Below are 24132 nucleotides of genomic sequence, written 5' to 3' on the forward strand. Positions count from 1 at the left end.
TATATGGTGACAGGTCAGGAATGTATTCATGGACTGCTGAACTCTAAAAGTACTTGTTACTTTATGGCTGAATATCAGATTCATTTTAATGTCGCTTCTCTCCCAGTCTACCCGACACTCTCCAGATGCTGCAGCACCTCACAATACAGATTCCCTCATCCCTCATTCATTTCTGGGACTTGTAGTTCCACCGTGGCAGGAGAGGGACATGAAATACGACGTGAAGAACGGCAAAGGATATAAAGTCAGGTGTGTACAGGATGGGCTTGTACTGTGTTTATAAGTGTGAGTGAGCATGCCGAGCCTGTAACAAAACAAATACATTGTCACCGAGTGCTCCACCCCTGACTGTGCGACAGGCGCTCCACCTGCAACGTGACTGCAGGTAGAGGCGATACAGCCAGTCCGGCGCTGAACATCTGCAGAAAGGAGCCTGAGGAGTATAGAGGGTGAGTACATGGTTATGTGCCTGTATCCCTTTCCCTCCACCACTATTCATCTTCCCTCCGCCACTGTCCCTTTATCCCTCTCCTTCTTCTCCCTATCCCTCTTCTCCCTATCCCTCTTCTCCCTATTCCCATCCCTCTCCTCCCTATCCCTCTCCTCCCCCCTATCCCTCTCCTCCTCCTCCCTATCCCTCTCCTCTCTATCCCTCTCTCCTCCCTATCCCTCTCCTCCTTCTCCATATCCCTCTCCTTCTCCATATCCATCTCCTCCTTCTCCCTATCACTCTCCTTCTCCATATCCCTCTCCTTCTCCATATCCCTCTCCGCCTTCTCCCTATTCCTATCCCTCTCCTCCCTATCCCTCTCCTCCTTCTCCCTATCCCTCTTCTCCCTATTCCTATCCCTCTTCTTCTCCTCCCTATCCCTCTCCTCCTCCTCCCTATCCCTCTTCTTCTCCATATCCCTCTCCTCCTTCTCCCTATGCCTATCCCTCTCCTCGCTATCCCTCTCCTCCTCCTCCCTATCCCTCTTCTCCTTCTCTCTATCCCTCTCCTTCTCCATATCCCTCTCCTCCTCCTCCCTATCCCTCTCCTCTCTATCCCTCTCCTCCTTCTCCCTATCCCTCTTCTCCCTATTCCTATCCCTCTTCTTCTCCTTCCTATCCCTCTCCTCCTCCTCCCTATCCCTCTCCTCTCTATCCCTCTCCTCCTTCTCCCTATCCCTCTTCTCCCTATTCCTATCCCTCTTCTTCTCCTTCCTATCCCTCTCCTCCTCCTCCCTATCCCTCTCCTCCTTCTCCATATCCCTCTCCTTCTCCATATCCCTCTCCTTCTCCATATCCCTCTCCTCCTTCTCCCTATCCCTCTCCTCCTTCTCCCTATCACTCTCCTTCTCCATATCCCTCTCCTTCTCCATATCCCTCTCCTCCTTCTCCCTATTCCTATCCCTCTCCTCCCTATCCCTCTCCTCCTTCTCCTTATCCCTCTTCTCCCTATTCCTATCCCTCTTCTTCTCCTCCCTATCCCTTTCCTCCTCCTCCCTATCCCTCTCCTTCTCCATATCCCTCTCCTCCTTCTCCCTATGCCTATCCCTCTCCTCACTATCCCTCTCCTCCTCCTCCCTATCCCTCTTCTCCTTCTCCCTATCCCTCTCCTTCTCCATATCCCTCTCCTCCTTCTCCCTATGCCTATCCCTCTCCTCGCTATCCCTCTCCTCCTCCTCCCTATCCCTCTCCTCCTTCTCCCTATCCCTCTCCTCCTCGTCCCTATCCCTCTCCTCCTCGTCCCTATCCCTCTCCTCCTTCTCATTATCCCTCTCCTCCTTCTCCCTATCCATCTCCTCCTCCCTATCCCTCTCCTCCTCCCTATCCCTCTCCTTCTCCCTATCCCTCTCCTCCTTCTCCCTATCCCTCTCCTTCTCCCTATCCCTATCCCTCTCCTTCTCCCTATTCCTATCCCTCTCCTCCCTATCCCTCTCCTCCTCCTCCCTATCCCTCTCCTCCTTCTCCCTATCCCTCTCCTCCTCCTTCTCCCTATCCCTCTCCTCCTTCTCCCTATCCCTCTCCTCCTCCCTATCCCGCTCTTTCTCTCTATCCCTCTCCTCCTTCTCCCTATCCCTCTCCTCCTTCTCCCTATCCCTCTCCTTCTCCATATCCCTCTCCTTCTCCCTATTCCTATCCCTCTCCTCCCTATCCCTCTCCTCCTCCTCCCTATCCCTCTCCTCCTTGTCCCTATCCCTTTCCTTCTTCTCCCTATCCCTCTCCTCCTCCTCCCTATCTCTCTCCTCATTCTGCCTATCCCTGTCCTCCTTCTCCCTATCCCTCTCCTTCTCCCTATCCCTCTCCTTCTTCACCCTATCCCTCTTCTCCTTCACCCTATCCCTCTTTTCCTTCTCCCTATCCCTCTCCTCCTCCTCCCTATCTCTCTCCTCCTTCTGCCTATCCCTCTCCTCCTTCTCCCTATCCCTCTCCTCCTTCTTCTCTCTATCCCTCTCCTCCTTTCCTCCTCCTCTTCCCTCCATCACTGTCCCTCTATCAATGTCCCTTCCTCCACCACTGTCCCTGCCCTGTCCTTTTTCTCTCCACCATTGTCCCTTTGTTATTCTTATGGCCACTATTGTCCCCCTTTTTCTGACCCTCTTCCATCTTTCACTGTCCCTATCCTTCCTCCTTCCATCTCTGTACTTCTATCCCTGTCCTTCTTCCCTCTGCTGCTATCCCTCTATGCCTGTCAGTCTTCACTCTGCTGCTGTCCTTCTATTCCTGTCCTTCTTCCTTCTGCCGCTGTCCCCTCATCCCTGTCCTTCTTCCCTCTATCCCTGACTGTCTTCCCTCTGCTGCTATCCCTCTATGCCCTTCAGTCTTCTCTCTGCTGCTGTCCCTCTATCCCTGTCCTTCTTCCCTCTGTTGCTGTCCCTCTATCCCTGACCTTCTTCCCTCTGTCGCTGTACCTCTATCCCTGACCTTCTTCCCTTTGTCGCTGTACCTCTATCCCTGACCTTCTTCCCTCTGTTACTGTCCCTCTATCCCTGACCTTCTTCCCTCTGTCGCTGTCCCTCTATCCCTGATCTTCTTCCCTCTGTCCCTGTGCCTCTATCCCTGACCTTCTTCCCTCTGTCACTGTCCCTCTATCCCTGACCTTCCCTCTGTCGTTGTTCCTCTATCCCTGTCCTTCCCTCTGTCGTTGTTCCTCTATCCCTGACCTTTCCTCTGTCGCTGTCCCTCTATCCCTGTCCTTCCCTCTGTCGCTGTCCCTCTATCCCTGACCTTCTTCCCTCTGTCACTGTCCCTCTATCCCTGACCTTCTTCCCTCTGTCGCTGTCCCTCTATCCCTGTCCTTCCCTCTGTCGCTGTCCTTCTTCCCTGCACCACACTCCCTCTGTCCTTGTCCCTTCTTCCCTGCACCACACTCCCTCTGTCCTTGTCCCTTCTTCCCTCCATCCCTGTCCCTCTATCCCTGTCCGTCTTCCCTCTATCCCTGTCCCTTTATCCCTGTCAGTCTTGTCCCTCTTCCCCCTGATGTTACCAAGTTCACTTTTCTGAGGGCAGGAGAGTTCTCATCATGTGCCAATGGCCAGTCCACCATGAACTGATATTTGTGGTGGATGCCGGAGAGACATCCTGGCAGTCCTCGGTCCCTCAGGGACTCTATTATTGAGATCTCTGCGGTAAATCCTCAGAAGATGGACGGTACGGACAGGAAATCCTCCTTCCAGGTCCTGCACAATATATACAGATGATGTATATTACTATATGGTTGTCTCAACTGTTGCTACTCAGCCGTTCAGCTTTCACCGCTGCGAGCAAACATTGTGGTAATGGGCGGAGCTCCACCCTGCGGAGAGGACATATGGGGTCACCACAGTCTCACGGGCTTCCACCCCATACACACTATTTGATTTTCTGCAGATTTTTGTCTTCAGATTTACCAAAACCATGTAGTGCAAGGGCCGGCCTGATTGCACACACATTGAAATTCTTAAGGTCTGACCTCGTATTATATGGTTTTGGTAAATCTGAAGACAAAAATCTGCAGAAAATCTAATAGTGTGTATGGGGTTTTAGAATGAGGATGACATTCAACAAGATTTAACAGGTCATCAGTGATAGGAGCCCATTCCCTGTAAGGGTGGTTTTTGGCAGGCAGTGACCCTCTCCTACCAAAAGCCGAGGGAAGCTGGAGGAGAGGACACTTCTACGTGCATTATCTCACAAAAGTGAGTACACCCCTCACATTTTTGTAAATATTTTATTATATGGTGAGCAGGACAAAGACAAGTGTGTCTTGTCTACAGTCAGGCATGGTGGTGGGGGTGTCATGGTCTGGAGGCTGCATGAGTGCTGCCGGCACTGGGGGGCTACAGATCATTGAGGGGACCATGAATGCCAACATGTACTGTGACATACTGAAGCAGAGCATGATCCCCTCCCTTCAGAGACTGGGCCGCAGGGCAGTATTCCAACATGATAACCACCCCAAACACACCTCCAACACCACCACTGCCTTGCTAAAGAAGCTGAGGGTAAAGGTGATGGACTGGCCAAGCATGTCTCCAGACCTAAACCCTATTGATCATCTGTGGGACATCCTCAGACGGAAGGTGGAGGAGGGGAAGGTCTCCAACATCCACCAGCTCTGTGATGTCATCATGGGGGAGGGGAAGAGGACTCCAGTGGTGACCTGTGAAGCTCTGGTGACCTCCATGCCCAAGAGGGTGAAGGCAGTGCTGGAAAATAATGGTGGCCACACAAATTATTGACACGTTGGGCCCAATTTGGACATTTTCACTTAGGGGTGTACTGTCTTTTGTTGCCAGCGGTTTAGACATTAATGGCTGTGTGTTGGGTGTACTGTCTTTTGTTGCCAGCGGTTTAGACATTAATGGCTGTGTGTTGAGTTATTTTGAGGGGACGGCAAATTTACACTGTTATACAAGCTGTACACTCACTACTTTACATTGTAGACAAGTGTCATTTCTTCAGTGTTGTCACATGAAAAGATTTACAAAAATGTGAGGGGTGTACTAACTTTTGTGATATAGTGTATGATACGGTTATGGGTGGAGGCCCCTTGCAGCCCAAGTCACACCCATCCAAGGCGTCTAGGAATCTGGTTGTCTACTAGGTGTATCGGCTGATGTTGTTTTCAGACAGATTCCTGATCCTTTGCTAGACGCAGTTGACATAGAGGGCGTATGTTTGTCCCGAGCCGGTCACTGCTCAGCCCTGCGGTACATGGAGACCAGATAACAACTGCTATTGCCATCAAGAGTCGGTTCCTTCACCTGAACAGACTTTGACGTTGTCACCCAGAATCTTGAAGGTGTTCGGGAATTCCACAAAGATGGAAGGACCTTCCCTGAACAGCAGCCCTCTAACATCATCCATCAACTGCCACTTTGCAGCAGTTAGAGGATGTATAGGTGCAAAGCAATGGTTATTAACTGCCTAAGATAATGGGTCTCCAAACTGCGGCCCTTTGATTGCCTTTATCCGGCCCTTGGGGCACTATTACATCCACTGACACCAACAACGGGGCATAATTCCTGTCACTGACACCAAAAATGGGTCACTCTTCCTCCCATTGACACCAACAACGGGGCACAGTTCCTTCAATTGACACCAACAATGGGTCACAATTACTTCCATTGGCACCATGGTACATAAGTATCACAGACTCCTCCCATGTACATAAGTATCACAGGCTCCTCACATGTACATAAGTATCACAGACTCCTCCCATGTACATAAGTATCACAGACTCCTCCCATGTACATAAGTATCACAGGCTCCTCCCATGTACATAAGTATCACAGGCTCCTCCCATGTACATAAGTATCACAGGCTCCTCCCATGTACATAAGTATCACAGACTCCTCCCATGTACATAAGTATCACAGGCTCCTCCCCTCCCATGTACATAAGTATCACAGACTCCTCCCATGTACATAAGTATCACAGGCTCCTCCCATGTACATAAGTATCACAGACTCCTCCCATGTACATAAGTATCACAGGCTCCTCCCCTCCCATGTACATAAGTATCACAGACTCCTCCCATGTACATAAGTATCACAGGCTCCTCCCATGTACATAAGTATCACAGGCTCCTCCCATGTACATAAGTATCACAGGCTCCTCCCATGTACATAAGTATCAGGCTGGGCCACTCAAGGACATTCATATAGTTGTCCTATAGCCACTCCTTTGTTATCTTGGCTATGTGTTTAAGGTCGTTGTCCTGTTGGAAGTTGAACCTTTGCCCCAGTCTGATGCCCAGAGCTCTCTGGAGCAGGTTTTCATCAAGGATGTCTCTGTACATTACGGCATTCATCTTTCCCTCGATCCTGACTAGTCTCCCAGTTCCTGCCACTGAAAAACATCCCAACAGCATGATGCTGCCACCACCATGCTTCACTGTAAGGATGGTATTGGTCAGGTGATGAGCGGTGCCTGGTTTCCTCCAGACATGACGCTTGCCATTCAGGCCAAAGAGTTCAATCTTTGTTTCATCAGACCAGAGAATTTTGTTTCTCATGATCTGAGAGTCCTTCAGGTATCTTTTGGCAAACTCCAGGCGTGGCTGTCATGTGCCTTTTACTAAGGATTGTCTTCCGTCTGGCAACTCTGCCATACAGGCCTGATTGGTGGAGTGATGCAGAGATGGCTGTTATTCTGGAAGGTTCTCCTCTCTCCACAGAGAAACGCTGGAGCTCTGTCAGAGTGGCCATCGGGTTCTTGGTCACCTCCTTGACTATGGGGCTCTTGGTCACCTCCTTGACTATGGGGCTCTTGGTCACCTCCTTGACCATCAAGTTTTTGGTCACCTCCTTGACTATTGGGTTCTTCTTAGTCACCTCCTTGACTATTGGGTTCTTGGACACCTCCTTGGCCATCGGGTTCTTCTTAGTCACCTCCTTGACCATCGGGTTCTTGGTCACCTCCTTGACCACCGGGTTCTTGGTCACCTCCTTGACCATCGGTTCTTGGTCACCTCCTTGACCATCGGGTTCTTGGACACCTCCTTGACCATCAGGTTCTTGGACACCTCCTTGACCATCATGTTCTTCTTAGTCACCCCCTTGACCATCGGGTTCTTGGTCACCTCCTTGACCATCGGGTTCTTGGTCACCTCCTTGACCATCGGGTTCTTGGACACCTCCTTGACCATCGGGTTCTTGGTCACCTCCTTGACCATCGGTTCTTGGTCACCTCCTTGACCATCGGGTTCTTGGACACCTCCTTGACATCAGGTTCTTGGACACCTCCTTGACCATCATGTTCTTCTTAGTCACCCCCTTGACCATCGGGTTCTTGGTCACCTCCCATCATGTTCTTCTTAGTCACCCCCTTGACCATCGGGTTCTTGGTCACCTCCTTGACCATCGGGTTCTCGGTCACCTCCTTGACCATCGGGTTCTTGGACACCTCCTTGACCATCAGGTTCTTCTTAGTCACCTCCTTGACTATCGTGTTCTTGGTCACCTCCCTGACTAAGGACCTTCTCCCCGATCGCTCAGTTTTGCCAGGCGGCCCGCTCTAGGAAGACTCCTGGTGGTTCCAAACTTCTTCCATTTACAGATGATGGAGGTCACTGTGCTCATTGGGACCTTCAATGGTGCAGAAATGTTTTTGTACCCTTCCCCCGATCTGTGCCTCCATACAATCCTGTCTCGGAGGTCTACAGACAATTCCTAGGACTTCATGGCTTGGTTTGTGCTCTGACATGCACTGATAACTGTGGGATCTTCTATAGACAGGTGTGTGCCTTTCCAAATCATGTCCAATTAGCTGAATTTACAACAGGTGACCTCCAATCACGTTGTAGAAACATCTCAAGGATGATCAGTTGAAACAGGAGGAACCTGAGCTCAATTCTGAGTGTCATGGCAAAGGCTGTGATACTTATGTACATGGGAGGAGTCTGTGATACTTATGTACATGGGAGGGGCCTGTGATACTTATGTACATGGGAGGAGCCTGTGATACTTATGTACATGGGAGGAGTCGGTGATACTTATGTACATGGGAGTTTTTTTTTTTTCTCATAAGTTTTCAAAGATTTCAAACAAACTTCTATATAACATGTCCTGCCATCTTTGTGCCATAACAAAGCAGAGGTGGGGGAGGGGATTTCTGCACTGGAGGATCCTTCCAGTTATATGAAATGTTATTCTTCCCGAAACAATGGAGCCCCAGAGGTGTGTCCGGAGTGAAGGAAAGGTTCTCTAATGAAAGGTTGGGGCTTCTCTCATTTCCTGCGATCCTCAGATCTGACCTCCCCTTCGTTCTTGAACAGTTGTACCGGCTCCTCTCCTGGACTGAAACACGGCTTCCTCTGATTTCACCGCACACTGTGAGCTTCTCACAATGTTCATCAGAAGCTGCAGCAAGCCAGACAGAGACCTCCTCATTTCCTGACTGGAGGACACATTACTGGGTGGGTCTGTTTTGGGCCGCATCAGAATTAGGGTGTCCCTCAAAGGGCAGGTTGTATCTGTAAGACTAGATGTCCAGAGCACCCCACTCCACCCCCCCCCCCCCTTACGTGGAATGTCAACAGCCTCCCCCCCCACTATCAGAAGACAAGAGTCCCCCATCATCCCTTACACCACAGTGTACCCCCCCCTTAACTTGTGCTACTGCTGGGAAGAAGCTGGGGGCAGAGCTGGGAAGTAGAAAATGCAGAGTCTGGAGGAGGACCAGTGGAGGACTGGAGTCAGCTGCCAGAGTCTGCTGAGACCAGGGGAGGCAGAGATGAGGGGGTGCTGCAGTTGCACAGTCTGCTAAATGCTGAGGCTAGGGGGAGGCAGAGATGAGGGGGTGTTGCAGATGCATTGGGAAGCAGGATCTGGTGGAGGAGTTCTGTCCTCCTCTCTGCTGCCGACTGCTGGAGGCAGAGCTGGGAAGTAGAAAATGCAGATTTGGAGGAGGACTGGAGTCTTGTGAATGCTGAGACCAGGTGGGGGTAGAGACGAAGGGGGTGCTGAAGTTGAACGGAGAAGCGCAGGATCTGGAGGAGTTCTGTTCTCCCCTCTGCTGAGGCCAGGTGGGGCAGAGACAAGGGGGCAGGAGAGGTGCGAGGGCCACATGAAATGGCTGGGTGGTCCGGATTTGGCCTGTGGGTCTTGTGTTTGACACACGGGATAAAATATATCTGATAACAGGTGCAATGTAGAGCAAACCTGCGCTAAGAGAGAAAGCCAGGCAGCTAGCATTTTCTAAATGAGAAGTCAGCAACTGCACCCCAGTATTTCCATCAGTGGGGGGGTTATTTAACCCTTCGGTGACTGGGAGGGTTTTGTGTTTTGAAAAAGGCCGTATGATGTGTCTTCTCACACAGAGACGGCTGTGCCGGAAATTGCTGCGGCTGGTTTGTGTAAAAGGGAAAGTGACAGCGCTCTCCCCTCAGGCTCCATCTCTACCAAAGAAAATCGTTTGATTTTCCCACATTCACATGAAATCTATGTACACGGGGCTGCACCAGACAAACAACTCCTCCAAAATATTTTATTAATACAGCCTCATGCGACCTAAAACCCTTCTACAGCCCCCCAAGGCCCCCCGAGACCCCCCCAAGGCCCCACTCACATACTAAATAAAATAACAACATCCAAACTCGAACAAAAAAAAAACAACATTATTATTATTATTATTATTATTATTATTATTAATAATAATAATATTGTTTGGGGGGGGGGGTAGGGTGTTTAGTTATTTATTTATTTTTTAAGGGGTAAGGGTAAGTTAAGTGTTAATCATTTATTTATTGTTACTGAGTATCTATTGAATTTATTTATTTTTTATTTATGATTTTTATTTATTTGTGTGTTTAGTTTACATTTATTTATTAATTTATTATTATTCACATAATCTTTTCCACTCCAAGTCACCTGAAGCGCAAACAAGTTCAGGAGCTTTTTTTTTTTTTGCCGCTCAAATCGGGCAGATTTGGGTGTTTTTAGCGCCTTTGAATTCCCATTAGAAATTAATGGAAACGCGCCATTTTTGGTGCGATTTTGTGCTCAAACGAAAAAAAATAAAGAATAAAAGAGTAATAATTCGTGAATAAATAAATGTAAAATAAATACACAAATAACTAGCAAATCATCATAAATAAGTAAAATAAATGAATAATATGTAATAATACATTCATAAATAATAATTAACCTCTAACCATAAAAAATATTAAATACATTATTATTATTATTATTATTATTAATAACCACTTGCCGCCCACCCTATAGGGAATTGATGGTGGCAAAGTGGTTTCATAATCCTGATCGGACGTCATATGATATGATCAGGATTATGAGCCGTTGCGCGCCCCCGGGGGCGCGCATCGCGGCGATCGTTGTTGCGGGTTGTCAGTCTGACACCCGGCAACTACGATCTCGGTAAAGAGTCTCCGACGGAGACTCTTTACCATGTGATCAGCCGTGTCCAATCACGGCTGATCACAGTGTAAATGGGAAGAGCCGGTGATCGGCTTTCCCTCACTCTTGTCTGTCAGACGCGAGTAGAGGAGAGCCGATCGGCTGCTCCTCTGACAGGGGGGGTCTGTGCTGATCGATTATCAGCACAGCCCCCCCGAGGATGCCCACACTGGACCACCAGGGACGCCACCAGACCACCAGGGAAAAGGTAATCCTCCCTAGACCACCAGGGATGCCAGTCAGCACAATGGATGCCAATCAGTGCCCATAATGGATGCCAATCAGTGCCCACAATGGGCATCACTGATTGGCATGCATTATTGTTTGGCACTGATTGGCATCCATTAGTACAGTATAACACCAATGCCGCCTATGAGTGCCCACCTGTGCCGTCTATGAGTGCCCACCTGTGCCGCCTATGAGTTCCCACCTGTGCCGCCTATCAGTGCCCACCTGTGCCGCCTATCAGTGCCCACCCATGCCCATCTGTGCCGCCTATCCATGCCCATCTGTGCCGCCTATCCATGCCCATCTGTGCCGCCCATCCATGCCAATCCGTGCCAGCTATCAGTGCCAATTTTTGCCACCTATCAGTGTCCATCCGTGTCGCCCATCCGTGTCGCCTATCAGTGCCACATATCAGTGTCCATCAATGCCACCTCATCAGTGCCACTTCATTGGTGCCACATCATTGGTGTCCATCAGTGTAGCCCCATCAGTGCCCATCAGTGAAGGAGAAAACTTACTTATTTACAAAGTTTTGAAACTGAAACAAAAAAAAAAAACATTTTTTTTTTCAAAATTTTCGGTATTTTTTTATTTGTAGCGCAAAAAATAAAAACCGTAGAGGTGATCAAATACCACCAAAAGAAAGCTCTATTTGTGGGAAAAAAATGATAAAAATGTCATTTGGGTACAGTGTAGCATGACCGCGCAATTGTCATTCAAAGTGCGACAGCGCTGAAAGCTCAAAATTGGTCTGGGCAGGAAGGTTTTTAAGTGCCCGGTATTGAAGTGGTTAATAATAATAATAATAATAATGTCAATAATAATAATAATGTATTTAATATTTTTTTATGGTTAGAGGTTAAATAAATGGAAATACATTATTGTTTTTATTATTATTATTATTATTATTATTGATAATAATACTAATAATAATAACAATAAAATAACACCCAAACTTGAACCCAAAAAAATACATTAAACAATAATAATCATAATAATAATAATAATAATAATACATTTTTGGATGTTATTTAGTTATTTATCATTATTTAATTTTTTTAAGGGTAAGTTAAGAGTTCATTATTTCTTTATTGTTACTGACTTTTATTTATTTGTGTATTTATTTTACATTTATTTATTCATTTATTATTATTCGTATAATGTAATTTAGTTTTAGTTTTTGGAGAAAGTGTAGGCACTGGTGAGCCCCTGGCAGGTTTTCTCTACTGTCTGTGTCCCCATTGGGGAGATTTCCTCTCACTTCCTGTCTCGGTGTATATTCTGCACGTCTCAGTGATGTTGTATGTTGTCTCACATTAATGTCGGAGTCTTGTATTATAATGGATGTGATGATCTCTCACAGACACTCACTATGGGGAATGAACTCAGCACCTCCGAAGTGGAGGAGGACCAGGAGGAGAACACCGCTGACATCAAACCCCAGGTGAGACACAGGATACTATTTATATTATCATTGTTATTATTATTTTTATCATTATTCTTATTACAACAGCAACAAAAATAAAAGCAATATAAAAAATAATAACACTACAGTGCCTTGAAAAAGTATTCATACCCCAACCAAAAACATAAATGTATTTTATTGGGATTTTATGTGATAGACCAACACAAAGTGTCACAGAATTGTGAAGTGGAAGGAAAATGATAAATGGTCTTCCAAATAAATATGTGAAAAGTGTGTGTGTGTGTGGGGGGCGGGGGGGCATTTGTATTCAGCCCCCCTTTACTCTGATACCCCTAACTAAAATCTAGTAGAACCAATTGCCTTCAGAAGTCACCTAATTATTAAATAGATTCCACCTGTGTGTGATTGAATCTCAATATAAATACAGATGTTCCGTGAAGCCCTCGGGGTTTGTTAGAGAACCTTTAGTGAACAAACAGCATCATGAAGGCCAAGGAACACACCAGACAGGTCAGGGATAAAGTTGTGGAGAAGTATAAATCAGGGTTTGGTTATAAAAAAAATCTCCCAAGCTTTGAACATCTCACGGAGTTCTGTTCAATCCATCATCGGAAAATGGAAAGAGTATGGCACAACCGCAAACCTACCAAGATACAGCCGTCCGCCTAAACTGACCGGGCCGGGCAAGGAGAGCGTTCATCAGAGAAGAGCCAAGAGGTCCATGGTAACTCTGGAGGAGCTGCAGAGATCCACAGCTCAGGGGGGAGAATCTGTCCACAGGACAACTATTAGTCGTCTCTCCACAAATCTGCCCTTTATGGAAGAGTGACAAGAAGAAAGACATTGGAGAAAGAAAGTCATAAGAAGTCCTGTTTGTAGTTTGTGAGAAGCCATGTGGGGGAGGGGGCAGCAAACATGTGGGGGAAGGTGATCTGGTCAGAGGAGACCAAAATTCAACTTTTTGGCCTAAAAGCAAAACGCTATGTGTGGGGAAAACTAACACTGCCCATCCCCCTGATCACACCATCCCCACCGTGAGACATGGTGGTGGCAGCATCATGTGGTGGGGATGGTTTTCTTCAGCAAGGACAGGGAAGCTGGTCAGAGTTGATGGGAAGATGGATGGAGCCAAATACAGGACAATCTTAGAAGAAAACCTGTTAGAGTCTACAGAAGACTTGAGACCGGGGCGGAGGTTCACCTTCCAGCAGGACAACGACCCGAAACATCCAGCCAGAGCTACAATGGAATGGTTTACATCAAAGCATATTCATGTGTTAGAATGGTCCAGTCACAGTCCAGACCTAAATCACATTGAGAATCTGTGGCAAGACTTGAAAATTGCTGATCAGAGACGCTCTCCATCCAATCTGACAGAGCTTGAGATATTTTACAAAGAAGAAGAATGGGCAGAAATGTCCTCTCTAGATGTGCAAAGCTGGTAGAGACATCCCCAAAAAGATTTGTAGCTGTAATTGCAGCGAAAGGGGGTTCTACAAAGTATTGACTCCAGGGGGCGCCATACAAATGCCCCTCCCCCCACACTTTTCACATATTTATTTGTATAATTTATCATTTTCCTTCCACTTCACAATTATGTGACACTTTGTGTTGCTCTATTACATAAAATACATTTACGTTTTTGGTTGTAACATGACAAAATGTGGGGAATTTCAAGGGGTATGAATACTTTTTCAAGGCGCTGTAAAAGTGACATTATTTCACTATTAATAATATTAATAATATATATTATTAATATTGTAATATATTAAGAATAATTAATATTACACAAAGAATAGCAGTATGATGATTATTGTTGTTGTTGTGGTTATTTTTACACTATTATTATTAGTACACCAAAAATAAAAGCAAAGTCTAAAATAAAAATACTAATAATTACACTGTTTCACTATTATTATTATTATTATTATTATTACAAAAAGAAGAGCAATATTAAATATTATGATGAGTAATATTGTTGTGATATATTTTTTATGTTTTTTTATAAAAAATTATAATTGTTGTTACACTAATATTAATGTTATTATTAAAACAACAAAATATAAAATCAATCTTTAAAACAATAATACTAATAAGTACATTATTTCACAATTATTGTTATTATCACAAAAAGAAGAGCAATATTAAAGATTATGATGATTATTATTTGTGGGATTATTTTTTTACATTTTTATAAAAAAAATATTATTAATGTTGTTGTTGTTACACTAATATTAATGTTATTATTAATGTTATTATTAATGTTATTATTAAAACAACAAAAAATAAAATCAATCTTTAAAACAATAATACTAATAATTACACCGTTTCACTATTATTATTATTATTATTATTATTACAACAAAACAAAGAAGAGCAATATTGAAGATTATGATGATTATTATCGTTGTGATTATTTTTACTTTTTTTTTTTAATAAAAAATATTATCGTTGTTGTTGTTGTTACACTAATATTAATGTTATTATTACAACAACAAAAATAAAATCAATCTTTAAAACAATAATATTAATAATTACATTATTTCACAATTATTATTATTATTATTATTACAGAGAGAAAAAGCAAAAAAAACAAACAAAAAAAATGATGATGATGATTAATCTATAATTGCTATTGTTGTGTTTCACATTTTTATGTATTTTATTATTATTATTATTAGTTACTATTATTACAAAAATTAACCTGAAAACATGAAAAAGAATACTAGTAATAATGACACTATTTATATTATTATTATTATTTTTAGTATTATTACTATTACTGATCTATTATAATTCTAACAACTAAGGGAACAGAAGATCAGATGATGGACATGTTATAAAAGTTGTGATGTGACATTTAATGTCACATTTTGTACCCGTCAGTCAGGTTCCCGGTGACATTATCCTGGGGGTGGGGGGTGGGGGGTGGGGATGCATGATGGGAGGGGACATCCTATTGTTAGATGTGTCATCATATCAAACCTACATTTCACTCTCGGCCTGCGGGCAGCCTGTGTGTAATAGAATTTATGGAATGTACCCAGAGCCACCTACTGTGCCCAGAGCCAGCAGAGGAGCTTACAATCTAATCTCTGCGTCAGTGTTGCACATTTGTCTGATCTGATGCCGGTGTGTGGGCAGGAAGGAGGAGATCCCCCCATCTCAATGCAGGACCCTGCTGGGATTTAAGTCCAGATCCCCAGCGCTGCAATTATAGTGTCCCAATCACTGTGCTGAGAGTCCACACTATGATGTCATCAGATTCTGACAGACACACAGAGGCCACACCCTCAATCACTCTACATCCCCTGCACCCCCCCAGTCACTCTACATCCCTTGCACCCCCTTCTCCCTACATCCCCTGCACGCCCTCCATCACTCTACATTCTCTGCATCCCCTCCATCACTCTACATCCCCTGCGCCCCCTCCATCACTATACATCCCTGGCACCCCCTCCATCACTCTACATCCCCGGCACCCCCTCCATCACTCTACATTCCTTCCATCACTCTACATCCCTGGCACCCCCTCCATCACTCTACACCCCCTCCATCACTCTACATCCCTGGCACCCCCTCCATCACTCTACATCCCCTCCATCACTCTACATTCCTTCCATCACTCTACATCCCTGGCACCCCCTCCATCACTCTACACCCCCTCCATCACTCTACATCCCTGGCACCCCCTCCATCACTCTACATTCCCTGCACCCCCTCCATCACTCTACATCCCCTGTACCCCCTCCATCACTATACATCCCCTGTACCCCCTCCATCACTATACATTCCCTGCACCCCCTCCATCACTCTACATCCCCAGCACCCCCTCCATCACTCTACATCCCCGGCACCCCCTCCATCACTCTACATCCCCTGCACCCCCTCCATCACTCTACATCCCCTGCACCCCCTCCATCACTCTACATCCCCTGCACCCCCTTCTCCCTACATCCCCTGCACCCCCTCCATCACTCTACATCCCCTGCACCCCCTCCATCACTCTACATCCCCTGCACCCCCTTCTCCCTACATCCCCTGCACCCCCTCCATCACTCTACATCCCCGGAACCCCCTCCATCACACTACATCCCCGGAACCCCCTTCTCCGTACATCCCCTGCACCCCCTTCTCCCTACATCCCCTGCACCCCCTTCTCCCTACATCCCCTGCACCCCCTCCATCACTCTACATCCCCGGCACTCCCTCCATCAATCTACATCCCCGGCACCCCCTCCATCAATCTACATCCCCGGCACCCCCTCCATCACTCTACATTCTCTGCACCCCCTCCATCACTCTACATCCCCTGCGCCCCCTCCATCACTATACATCCCCTGTACCCCCTCCATCACTATACATCCCCTGCACCCCCTTCTCCCTACATCCCCGGCACCCCCTCCATCAATCTACATCCCCTGCACCCCCTCCATCACTCTACATCCCCTGCACCCCCTCCATCACTCTACATCCCCTGCACCCCCTCTATCACTCTACATCCCCTGTACCCCCTCCATCACTATACATCCCCTGCACCCCCTTCTCCCTACATCCCCTGCTCCCCCTCCATCACTATACATCCCCGGCACCCCCTTCTCCCTACATCCCCGGCACTTCCATCACTTTACTCCCCCTGCATCCCCTCCTACATATTCTTCACTTCCTTCTCAGGCACCCCCTTCTCCCTACATCCCCTGCACTTCCTTCACTTTGCTGCACTTTTCTCCCCCTGCAGCCCGTCCTCATTACATCCCACACAACCCTTCTCTCTTTGCCCTTTACTCATCTCCTTCTGTATCCCTTCCCTCTACAATGTATGGACACCCTACAAACCATCCTATGAATGTCGCCCCTCCCCCTATACGTCCCACCCCCATTGCCGCTATATCCAATTCACTCTACATCCTTGCACCCCCTTCACCCTACAACCCCTGCACTTCCTTCACTCTACATCCCCTGCACCCAAATCCCCCTACATCCCCTGCACCCTCATGGTGGCTTTGCATGGCTTGGTGACACCCCCCTCCACTATATGACAGCTTTTATAGCCTGGGTCCCCCCGCCCGGCACTGACCCTCTGTATATTTTTGTTGCAGGTCGGGATAGAAGTTCAGAACGGACCCGTCACCCTTCAGAGCTCGCCCGTCATCAACACCGCTCCACCCAACACCCAGGGTGAGTCCACCACCAGACCCCCTTCCCCTGTCATACGAAGGATTTGTACCAGGCCTCAAGTCCTGCAGGAACGCATGGGAACGGAGTTCCTGTACTTTTTCCACAACAGGAACTCAGTTCCTGTTAGCAGCCGCGTCCTGCAAGACTTTGAAGTATGTGAGGTGTGTGGCAGGTGCTACACCAGCAGCCACCGACACAGCTCGCAATAGTAAGTGCCGCACACCGGGGGTGGACTGACCATTCAGGCATTGCCAGTAGCGGATCCCATGACAGCCTCCACTTCCATCTGTCAATCACAGCTAGCCGACAGGTAGATCAGCTCCCTGCTGCTAAGAGATTGTATTTAGTCAGACCTCTCGTGATGCGCTCCTCCCCGCTGACCCCTCCTGATTTTCTGTCCCCCCCCCCCCCCCCCTGCATACTTGCTCTGTGTGTCCCGCTGAATCCCCCCCTCCTCTATCTTCAGTGCCATATGATGAGAGAACCCAGAGGAGGAGCACAGCTATTCTGCTCACAGGACATGCAGGGAGAGAGGTGAGCTGAGGGAGGAACATCAGTTTTGGGTGGTAAGCTGGGCACAATACCCGGCAAAGTTTAATGCCAGGAGGGAAGTTTATGTGGAAATATGTGAAGGGTTGGAATAGCAGCGAGTGTGTGTTGGAGCCCCTGCAGAGTTTGCAGCCCCCCAACTTAACATACATCTCCTAAGCAGGAACACATCACTATCTCCCCAACATTCTGTCCAGATAATGTGCACTTCATTTATCACCTTTCCGTTTAACCCTGTGTTATCCAAACTCTGTTCAATGAAAAGTGTAAACTCACCACATAAACACTCTATATACAAAATAACATCCCCAATAAAGATCAGAACACGATGTTCACATTTGTATGGAAGCACAATGAATGAATGCTGATTATTCAGAGAATTACCGTATTTATGTTTATTGAGGATTGTCTTTTTTTTATGTACTAACAGTTACGCTTCATACACACAATACGAAAATTGGATGAAAAATACCACTTTTGAAGCGTTCGTGCATATGAGCGGGATCTTGGGTGGGAGTTCCCACACTTTTTTTCCCAGGACTTGACCCCTGATTTGTACCCAATGTGTACATTGTCATCACCGGGATACAGAGGGTACAACCCCTCCTAGGGCAGATTTACTATTTCTGGGTCCTACCAGGACTGGTGACTTCTATGTGTCCTCCATCCTCCTTCTCCTGCACCATACTGACCCTACATCCTCTGCCCTCCTTCACCCTACATCCTCTACACCTTGTTCACCCTACATCATCTGCCCTCCTTCACCCTACATCCTCTGCCCTCCTTCACCCTACATCCTCTGCCCTCCTTCACCCTACATCCTCTGCCCTCCTTCACCCTACATCGTCTGCCCTCCTTCACCCTACATCGTCTGCACCTCCTTCACACTGCATCCTCTGCACCTCCTTCACCCTACATCCTCTGCCCTCCTTCACCCTATGTCCTCTGCCCTCCTTCACCCTACATCCTTTGCACTCCCTTCACCCTACATTCTCTGTACCCCCTTCCCTCTTCCCCTACATCTTCTGTACCCCTATCTCCCCAGAACCCCTACACCCCCTTCTTTCTACAACCCCTGACCCCCCTTCATGCTTCATCCCCTTCTTTCTACATCCTCCTTCTCTCAATTTCATCACTTACCATCCTTTGCACCCCCTTCCCGTTACTTTCCTCTGCATCCCCTGCACCTCTTCCTTCTTCAATAGCTGTACTCCCCACACCCCCTTCACCTGCTGCCTTCCCTTTCACTTTTTTCACCCGCATCCTCCATTGACCATATACTGTATGTCTTTCACCCCCTTCCCTTACATCCTCAGCTCTCCCTTTCCTCAACACCCCCCTGCACCCCCTGTATTTTTTACTCCCCTTTGGTCCTTTGGTTCTATATATATATATATCCCCAGAGATGTCTGGAAGGAGGAAACAAAGAGATTTAATATTTCTGTGTACATTCTGGGACTTGGTGCTGCCCGGGGCACCGGCTTACAGCTCCCTTTATGGTAAACCCAGCCCGGTCTTCTCCCCCTGCAGGGCGATTGTCAGAGGACAATCCATCACCTCAGCTGTTCTCCCTCCACATGTAGAATATATGGCAGGAAGGTGAGGCTGTCTGTATGTCAACATTCCTGTATATACAGAGGGCGTGGGCGGGCGACCAGACTCACTACCGCTGGAACTTTCACCTTCATTCCAATGTCACCTGTCACCAACCGCAGCCAGGAAAACGTGTCACCCAAATCCAATCCTAAATCTTTACTCCCAGCAAAAGTCTTCTCATAAAGAAGATTCTGCAAAAGTCTCACCATAGCGCACCCACATGTTCAAAAAATATATATTCTTTGTCTTCTAAGAAGATATTTCTGATGCCAGTGGGCACAATTGTGCATTTCTCTTTCAAAAAAGGAACAGCGATTTCCATCTTGATTATGGTCGGAGCTTAAATTGGGAAAGTTATTTTCTTTCTTTCTTTAGATCAATCTGAAATATGACATACTGCATTCTGCTTTTCAGCCAGCAGGTGGCGCTACAGGCTCCTTTTCCCATTTTCTTAGATGAATCTGAAAACATAATTGCATGTTAATAGTTGGCATTCTGCTTTCCAACCAGCAGGTGGCGCTACAGGCTCCTTTTCACATTTTCTTAGCTAAATCATAAAAAAAAAATAATAATAATAGTGTGCATTCTGCTTTCCAGCCAGCAGGTGGCGCTACAGACTCCTTTTCGCATTTTCTTAGCTAAATCTTTAAAAAAAAATAATAATAGTGTGCATCCTGCTTTCCAGCCAGCAGGTGGCGCTACAGGCTCCATTTCAAATTTTCTTAGATGAATCTGAGAAAAAAAAGACATTAATAATTAGCATTCTGCTTTTCAGCCAGCAGGTGGCGCTGCAGGTTCCTTTTCACGTGTTTGGAGATAAATCTGAAACAAAAATGACCTATTAATAGTTTGCATTCTGCCTTTCAGCCAGCAGGTGGAGCTGCAGGCTCCTTTTCACATTTTCTTAGATGAATCTGAGAAAAAAAAGACATATTAATAGTGTGCATTCTGCTTTTTAGCCATTAGGTGGAGTTGTAGGTTCCTTTTCACATTTCCATAGATTAATCTGAAAAAAAAGACATACTAATAATTTGCATTCTGCTTTTCAGCCAGCAGGTGGCGCTACAGGCTCCTTTTCACATTTTCTTAGATGAATCTGAGAAAAAAAAAGACATTAATAATTAGCATTCTGCTTTTCAGCCAGCAGGGGGCACTACAGGTTCCTTTTCACATTTTCTTAGATAAATCTGAAACAAAAATTACCTGTTAATAGTTTGCGTTCTGCTTTTCAGCCAGCAGGGGGAGCTGCAGGCTTCTTTTCACATTTTCTTAGATGAATCTGAGAAAAAAAAAGACATTAATAATTTGCATTCTGATTTTCAGCCAGCAGGTGGCACTACAGGTTTCTTTTCACATTTTCTTAGATAAATCTGAAACAAAAATTAGCTATTAAAAGTTTGCGTTCTGCTTTTCAGCCAGCAGGTGGAGCTGCAGGCTCCTTTTCACATTTTCTTAGCTAAATCTTTAAAAAAAAAATTAAGATTTATCTAAGATAATGTGAAAAGCAGCATGCAGCTCCACCTGCTGGCTAAAAAGCAGAATGCACACTATTAAAATTTAATTTTTTAAAGATTTAGCTAAGAAAATGTGAAAGTGGTCCCGCAGTTCCAACTGCTGGCTGAATAGCAAAGTGCAAAATATTAATGTTTTTTTTTTTTTTTTCTACAAATATGTGACAAAGAACATACAGCTCCACCTGCTGGCTGAAAAGCAGAATGCACACTATTAAAATGTTTTTTTTTCAGATTTATCTAAGAAAATGTGAAAAGGAGCCTGCAGCTACACCTGCTGGCTGAAAAGCAGAATTCAAACTGTTAAATTGTATTTTTTTTTAAAGATTTATCTAATAGTGTGTATTCTGCTTTTCAGACAGCAGGTGGAGCTGCAGGCTCCTTTTCACATTTTCCTAGGTAAATCTTAAAAAAAAAAAAAAAAAGAATAATGTTCATTCTGCTTTTTAGCCAGTAGGTGGAACTGTAGGTTCCTTTTCACATTTCCATAGATAAATCTGGAAAAAAGACATTAAAAATTTGCATTCTGCTTTTCAACCAGCAGGTGGAGCTGCAGGCTCCTTTTCATTTTCTTCGATAAATCCGAAAACAAAAAAATACATTTTAATGGTGAGCATTCTGCTTTCCAGTCAGCAGGTGGAGCTGTATGTTTCTTTTCACATGTTTGTAGAAAAATCTAAAAAAAAAAAAAAAAAAAGGCATTAATAGTGTGCATTCTGCTTTTTAGCCAGCAGGTGGAGCTGCAGGCTCCTTTTCACATTGTCTTGGATAAATATGAAAAAATGACATGTTACCAGTTTGTATTCTGCTTTTCAGCCAGAGGGTGGAGCTGCAGGCTCCTTTTTACATTTTCTAAGATAAATCAGAAAAAAAGACATATTAATATTGTGCATTCTGCCTTTCAACCAGTAGGTGGAGCTACAGGACCCCTTTCACATTATTTTAGACCAATGGTCTCCAAGCTATGGCCTGAGGACCAGATGCAGCCCTTTTGCTCGCTGATATCTGGCCCTTGGGGCACTGTTTAATCTACTGATACCATCAATAATCCCCCCGCCCCCCACTGACACCAACAATGGGACACAATTCTGCCCAATGACACCAACAATGGGGCCCAATGACACCCAACAATGAGTCATAATTCTTTCCACTGACACCAAAGACGGAGCATTCAGACAGTTCTCTGGTTCCTGCTTTTGCTTCTCCTTGGTTTATAGAGCTCAGTAGCTCAAGTGTAAGTTTGCATACATAGGTAAAGTGAGCAGTGACTCATCTCTTACTGGAGCTAAGGACAAACGGGCTCAAGGAATCCCAGTGTGAACAAGTTAAACGAGTGCCAGTCGTCTGAAGAGTTAATAGTAACATATAAGTAACGATAGGGAAACAAAAGGAAGCCGAGGTGTTTTGGGATCCAACAAATCCCCCCTCCCCTTCCCCCGTCATAAGGCTTTATACAATGTGGCAAAAAGTATCTAATTGCACCCAAATCAAAGCTCTTCCATAGAGAAACAATGACTCACAAAGGGTGATGCCCGCATCTCAGGTTACTACGCTTGTATTACCAGCGACGATTATTGCCAGTAACAATGGCAAGACCGACAAAAAAAGGAGACTCAAAGCAGGCTGCATCTGCTGTAATGCCTTTTTAGACTACCCATAGTGCTTTGGGGATTCTCTGCCATGTATTAAAAGTTTGTGGGGGGGGGGGGGGAGCACTCTAATACACAAGGTGTGTTACTGGCTAGATCACCAGGTGAAAACAGAGGGAAAAAAAGACAACTAACGCAGTCCGCACTGCATGTGTTAACGGCTCGTTTTGTCTAGTGGTGAACCTAGCTGTACTCATCCAATCCTTAGAACTCTCTGGAAAACGACACTCGTCCAGCGGTGGACTGTTCCTGACGCCTTCACGTCCAGAGCCCGTCTATGGGCGAGATGACATCAGGAACATACCATCACACAAGATGGTATGTTCCTGATGCACTATTCCTCCCACGGAGATCAATGATGGGGCACTATTCCTCCCACAGAGATCAATGATGGGGCACTATTCCTCCCACAGAGATCAATGATGGGGCACTATTCCATCCACTGATACCAATTATGGGGCACTATTCCTCCCACTGATACCAATGATGGGGCACTATTCTTCCCAATGACACCAATGATGGGGCACTTTTTCTCTCACTGACACCAATGATGGGGCACTATTCCTCCCCCTGACACCAATGATGGGGCATTATTCCTTCCACTGACACCAATGACGGGGCACTATTCCTCACACTGACACCAATGATGGGGCACTATTCTTTCTACTGACACCAATGATGGGGCACTATTCCTTTCATTGATACCAATGATGGGGCACTATTGCTCCCACTGACACCAATGATGGGGCACTATTCCTTCATCTGATAACAATGATGGGGCACTATTCCTCCCACTGATACCAATGATGGGGCACTATTCCTCCCACTGACACCAATGATGGGGCACTATTCTTTCTACTGACACCAATGATGGGGCACTATTTCTTTCTCTGATACCAATGATGGGGCACTATTGCTCCCACTGACACCAATGATGGGGCACTATTCCTTCATCTGATACCAATGATGGGGCACTATTCCTTCATCTGATACCAATGATGGGACACTATTCCTCCCACTGACACCAATGATGGGGCACTATTCATCCCACTGACACCAATGATGGGGCATTGTTACCGCCACCAGGACATTTTCTACTCCTACTGGTGTCCAAAGAACAATAAAGGGGCCCTTTGTTTGGAGACCCCTGCCCTAGACAAAAATGAGCAGTGAACCCATGGAGTGCAGGGACAGTCCCACTGCATTGAAACAGAAAAACCTTCCCGGAGTTCTGCTTTAAGTTTCTCTAGAAAATGACATGAGAAATATTAGCCCTCAATAATGAGAATTACCCAGCAGCCTCCCTGTTTTATCACATCCGCGGCACACATCTAGGTACACACACAGAATTGTGTTTGGTCAGTGGGTGTAGAGCCCAAATCCACCTCAATGACTCACCAAACTGCGATTAAATCACCGCCATTGTTACCGTGTCTATGGTTTGGATGCTAGCCAATAGCCATGAGCTCTGGATATACCACGGGGGGGGGGATATGATAAAATTAAAAAACCGTGTGCCTGCAAAACTCCCTGGGTGTTTAATTTCGAACCTACCGCCCAATTTTCGGGAAAGCGGGACACCTTAGAGCACAAAATGTTTCCACATCCCCTTGCCA

At 46.0% G+C, this 24132-nt stretch overlaps 1 protein-coding gene across 11 annotated transcripts in view; it reads left to right on the plus strand.

Moving 5' to 3' along the window:
• Positions 1-224: 224 nt before the first annotated feature.
• BCAS1 (brain enriched myelin associated protein 1) overlaps positions 225-24132 on the plus strand; it is a 129247-nt gene continuing 105339 nt past the window's right edge. For 2 of the 11 annotated variants that reach the window (XM_077460552.1, XM_077460554.1), the window contains exons 1-3: positions 10475-10587; positions 11971-12051; positions 17133-17211. In XM_077460552.1, the coding sequence (XP_077316678.1) occupies positions 10540-10587; positions 11971-12051; positions 17133-17211 (208 nt within the window). In that variant the 5' untranslated portion in view covers positions 10475-10539. Of the gene's footprint in view, positions 250-295; positions 450-10464; positions 10588-11970; positions 12052-17132; positions 17212-24132 lie in introns of those variants that run through there. The other 9 variants (XM_077460557.1, XM_077460555.1, XM_077460563.1 and 6 more) reach the window with 9 other exon arrangements.

The sequence above is a fragment of the Lithobates pipiens genome, unplaced genomic scaffold (genome assembly GCF_037356315.1).
Source record: "Lithobates pipiens isolate NorthernLeopardFrog02 unplaced genomic scaffold, aLitPip1_a1.2 Scaffold_28, whole genome shotgun sequence".
In the NCBI taxonomy this organism is placed as follows: domain Eukaryota; kingdom Metazoa; phylum Chordata; class Amphibia; order Anura; family Ranidae; genus Lithobates; species Lithobates pipiens.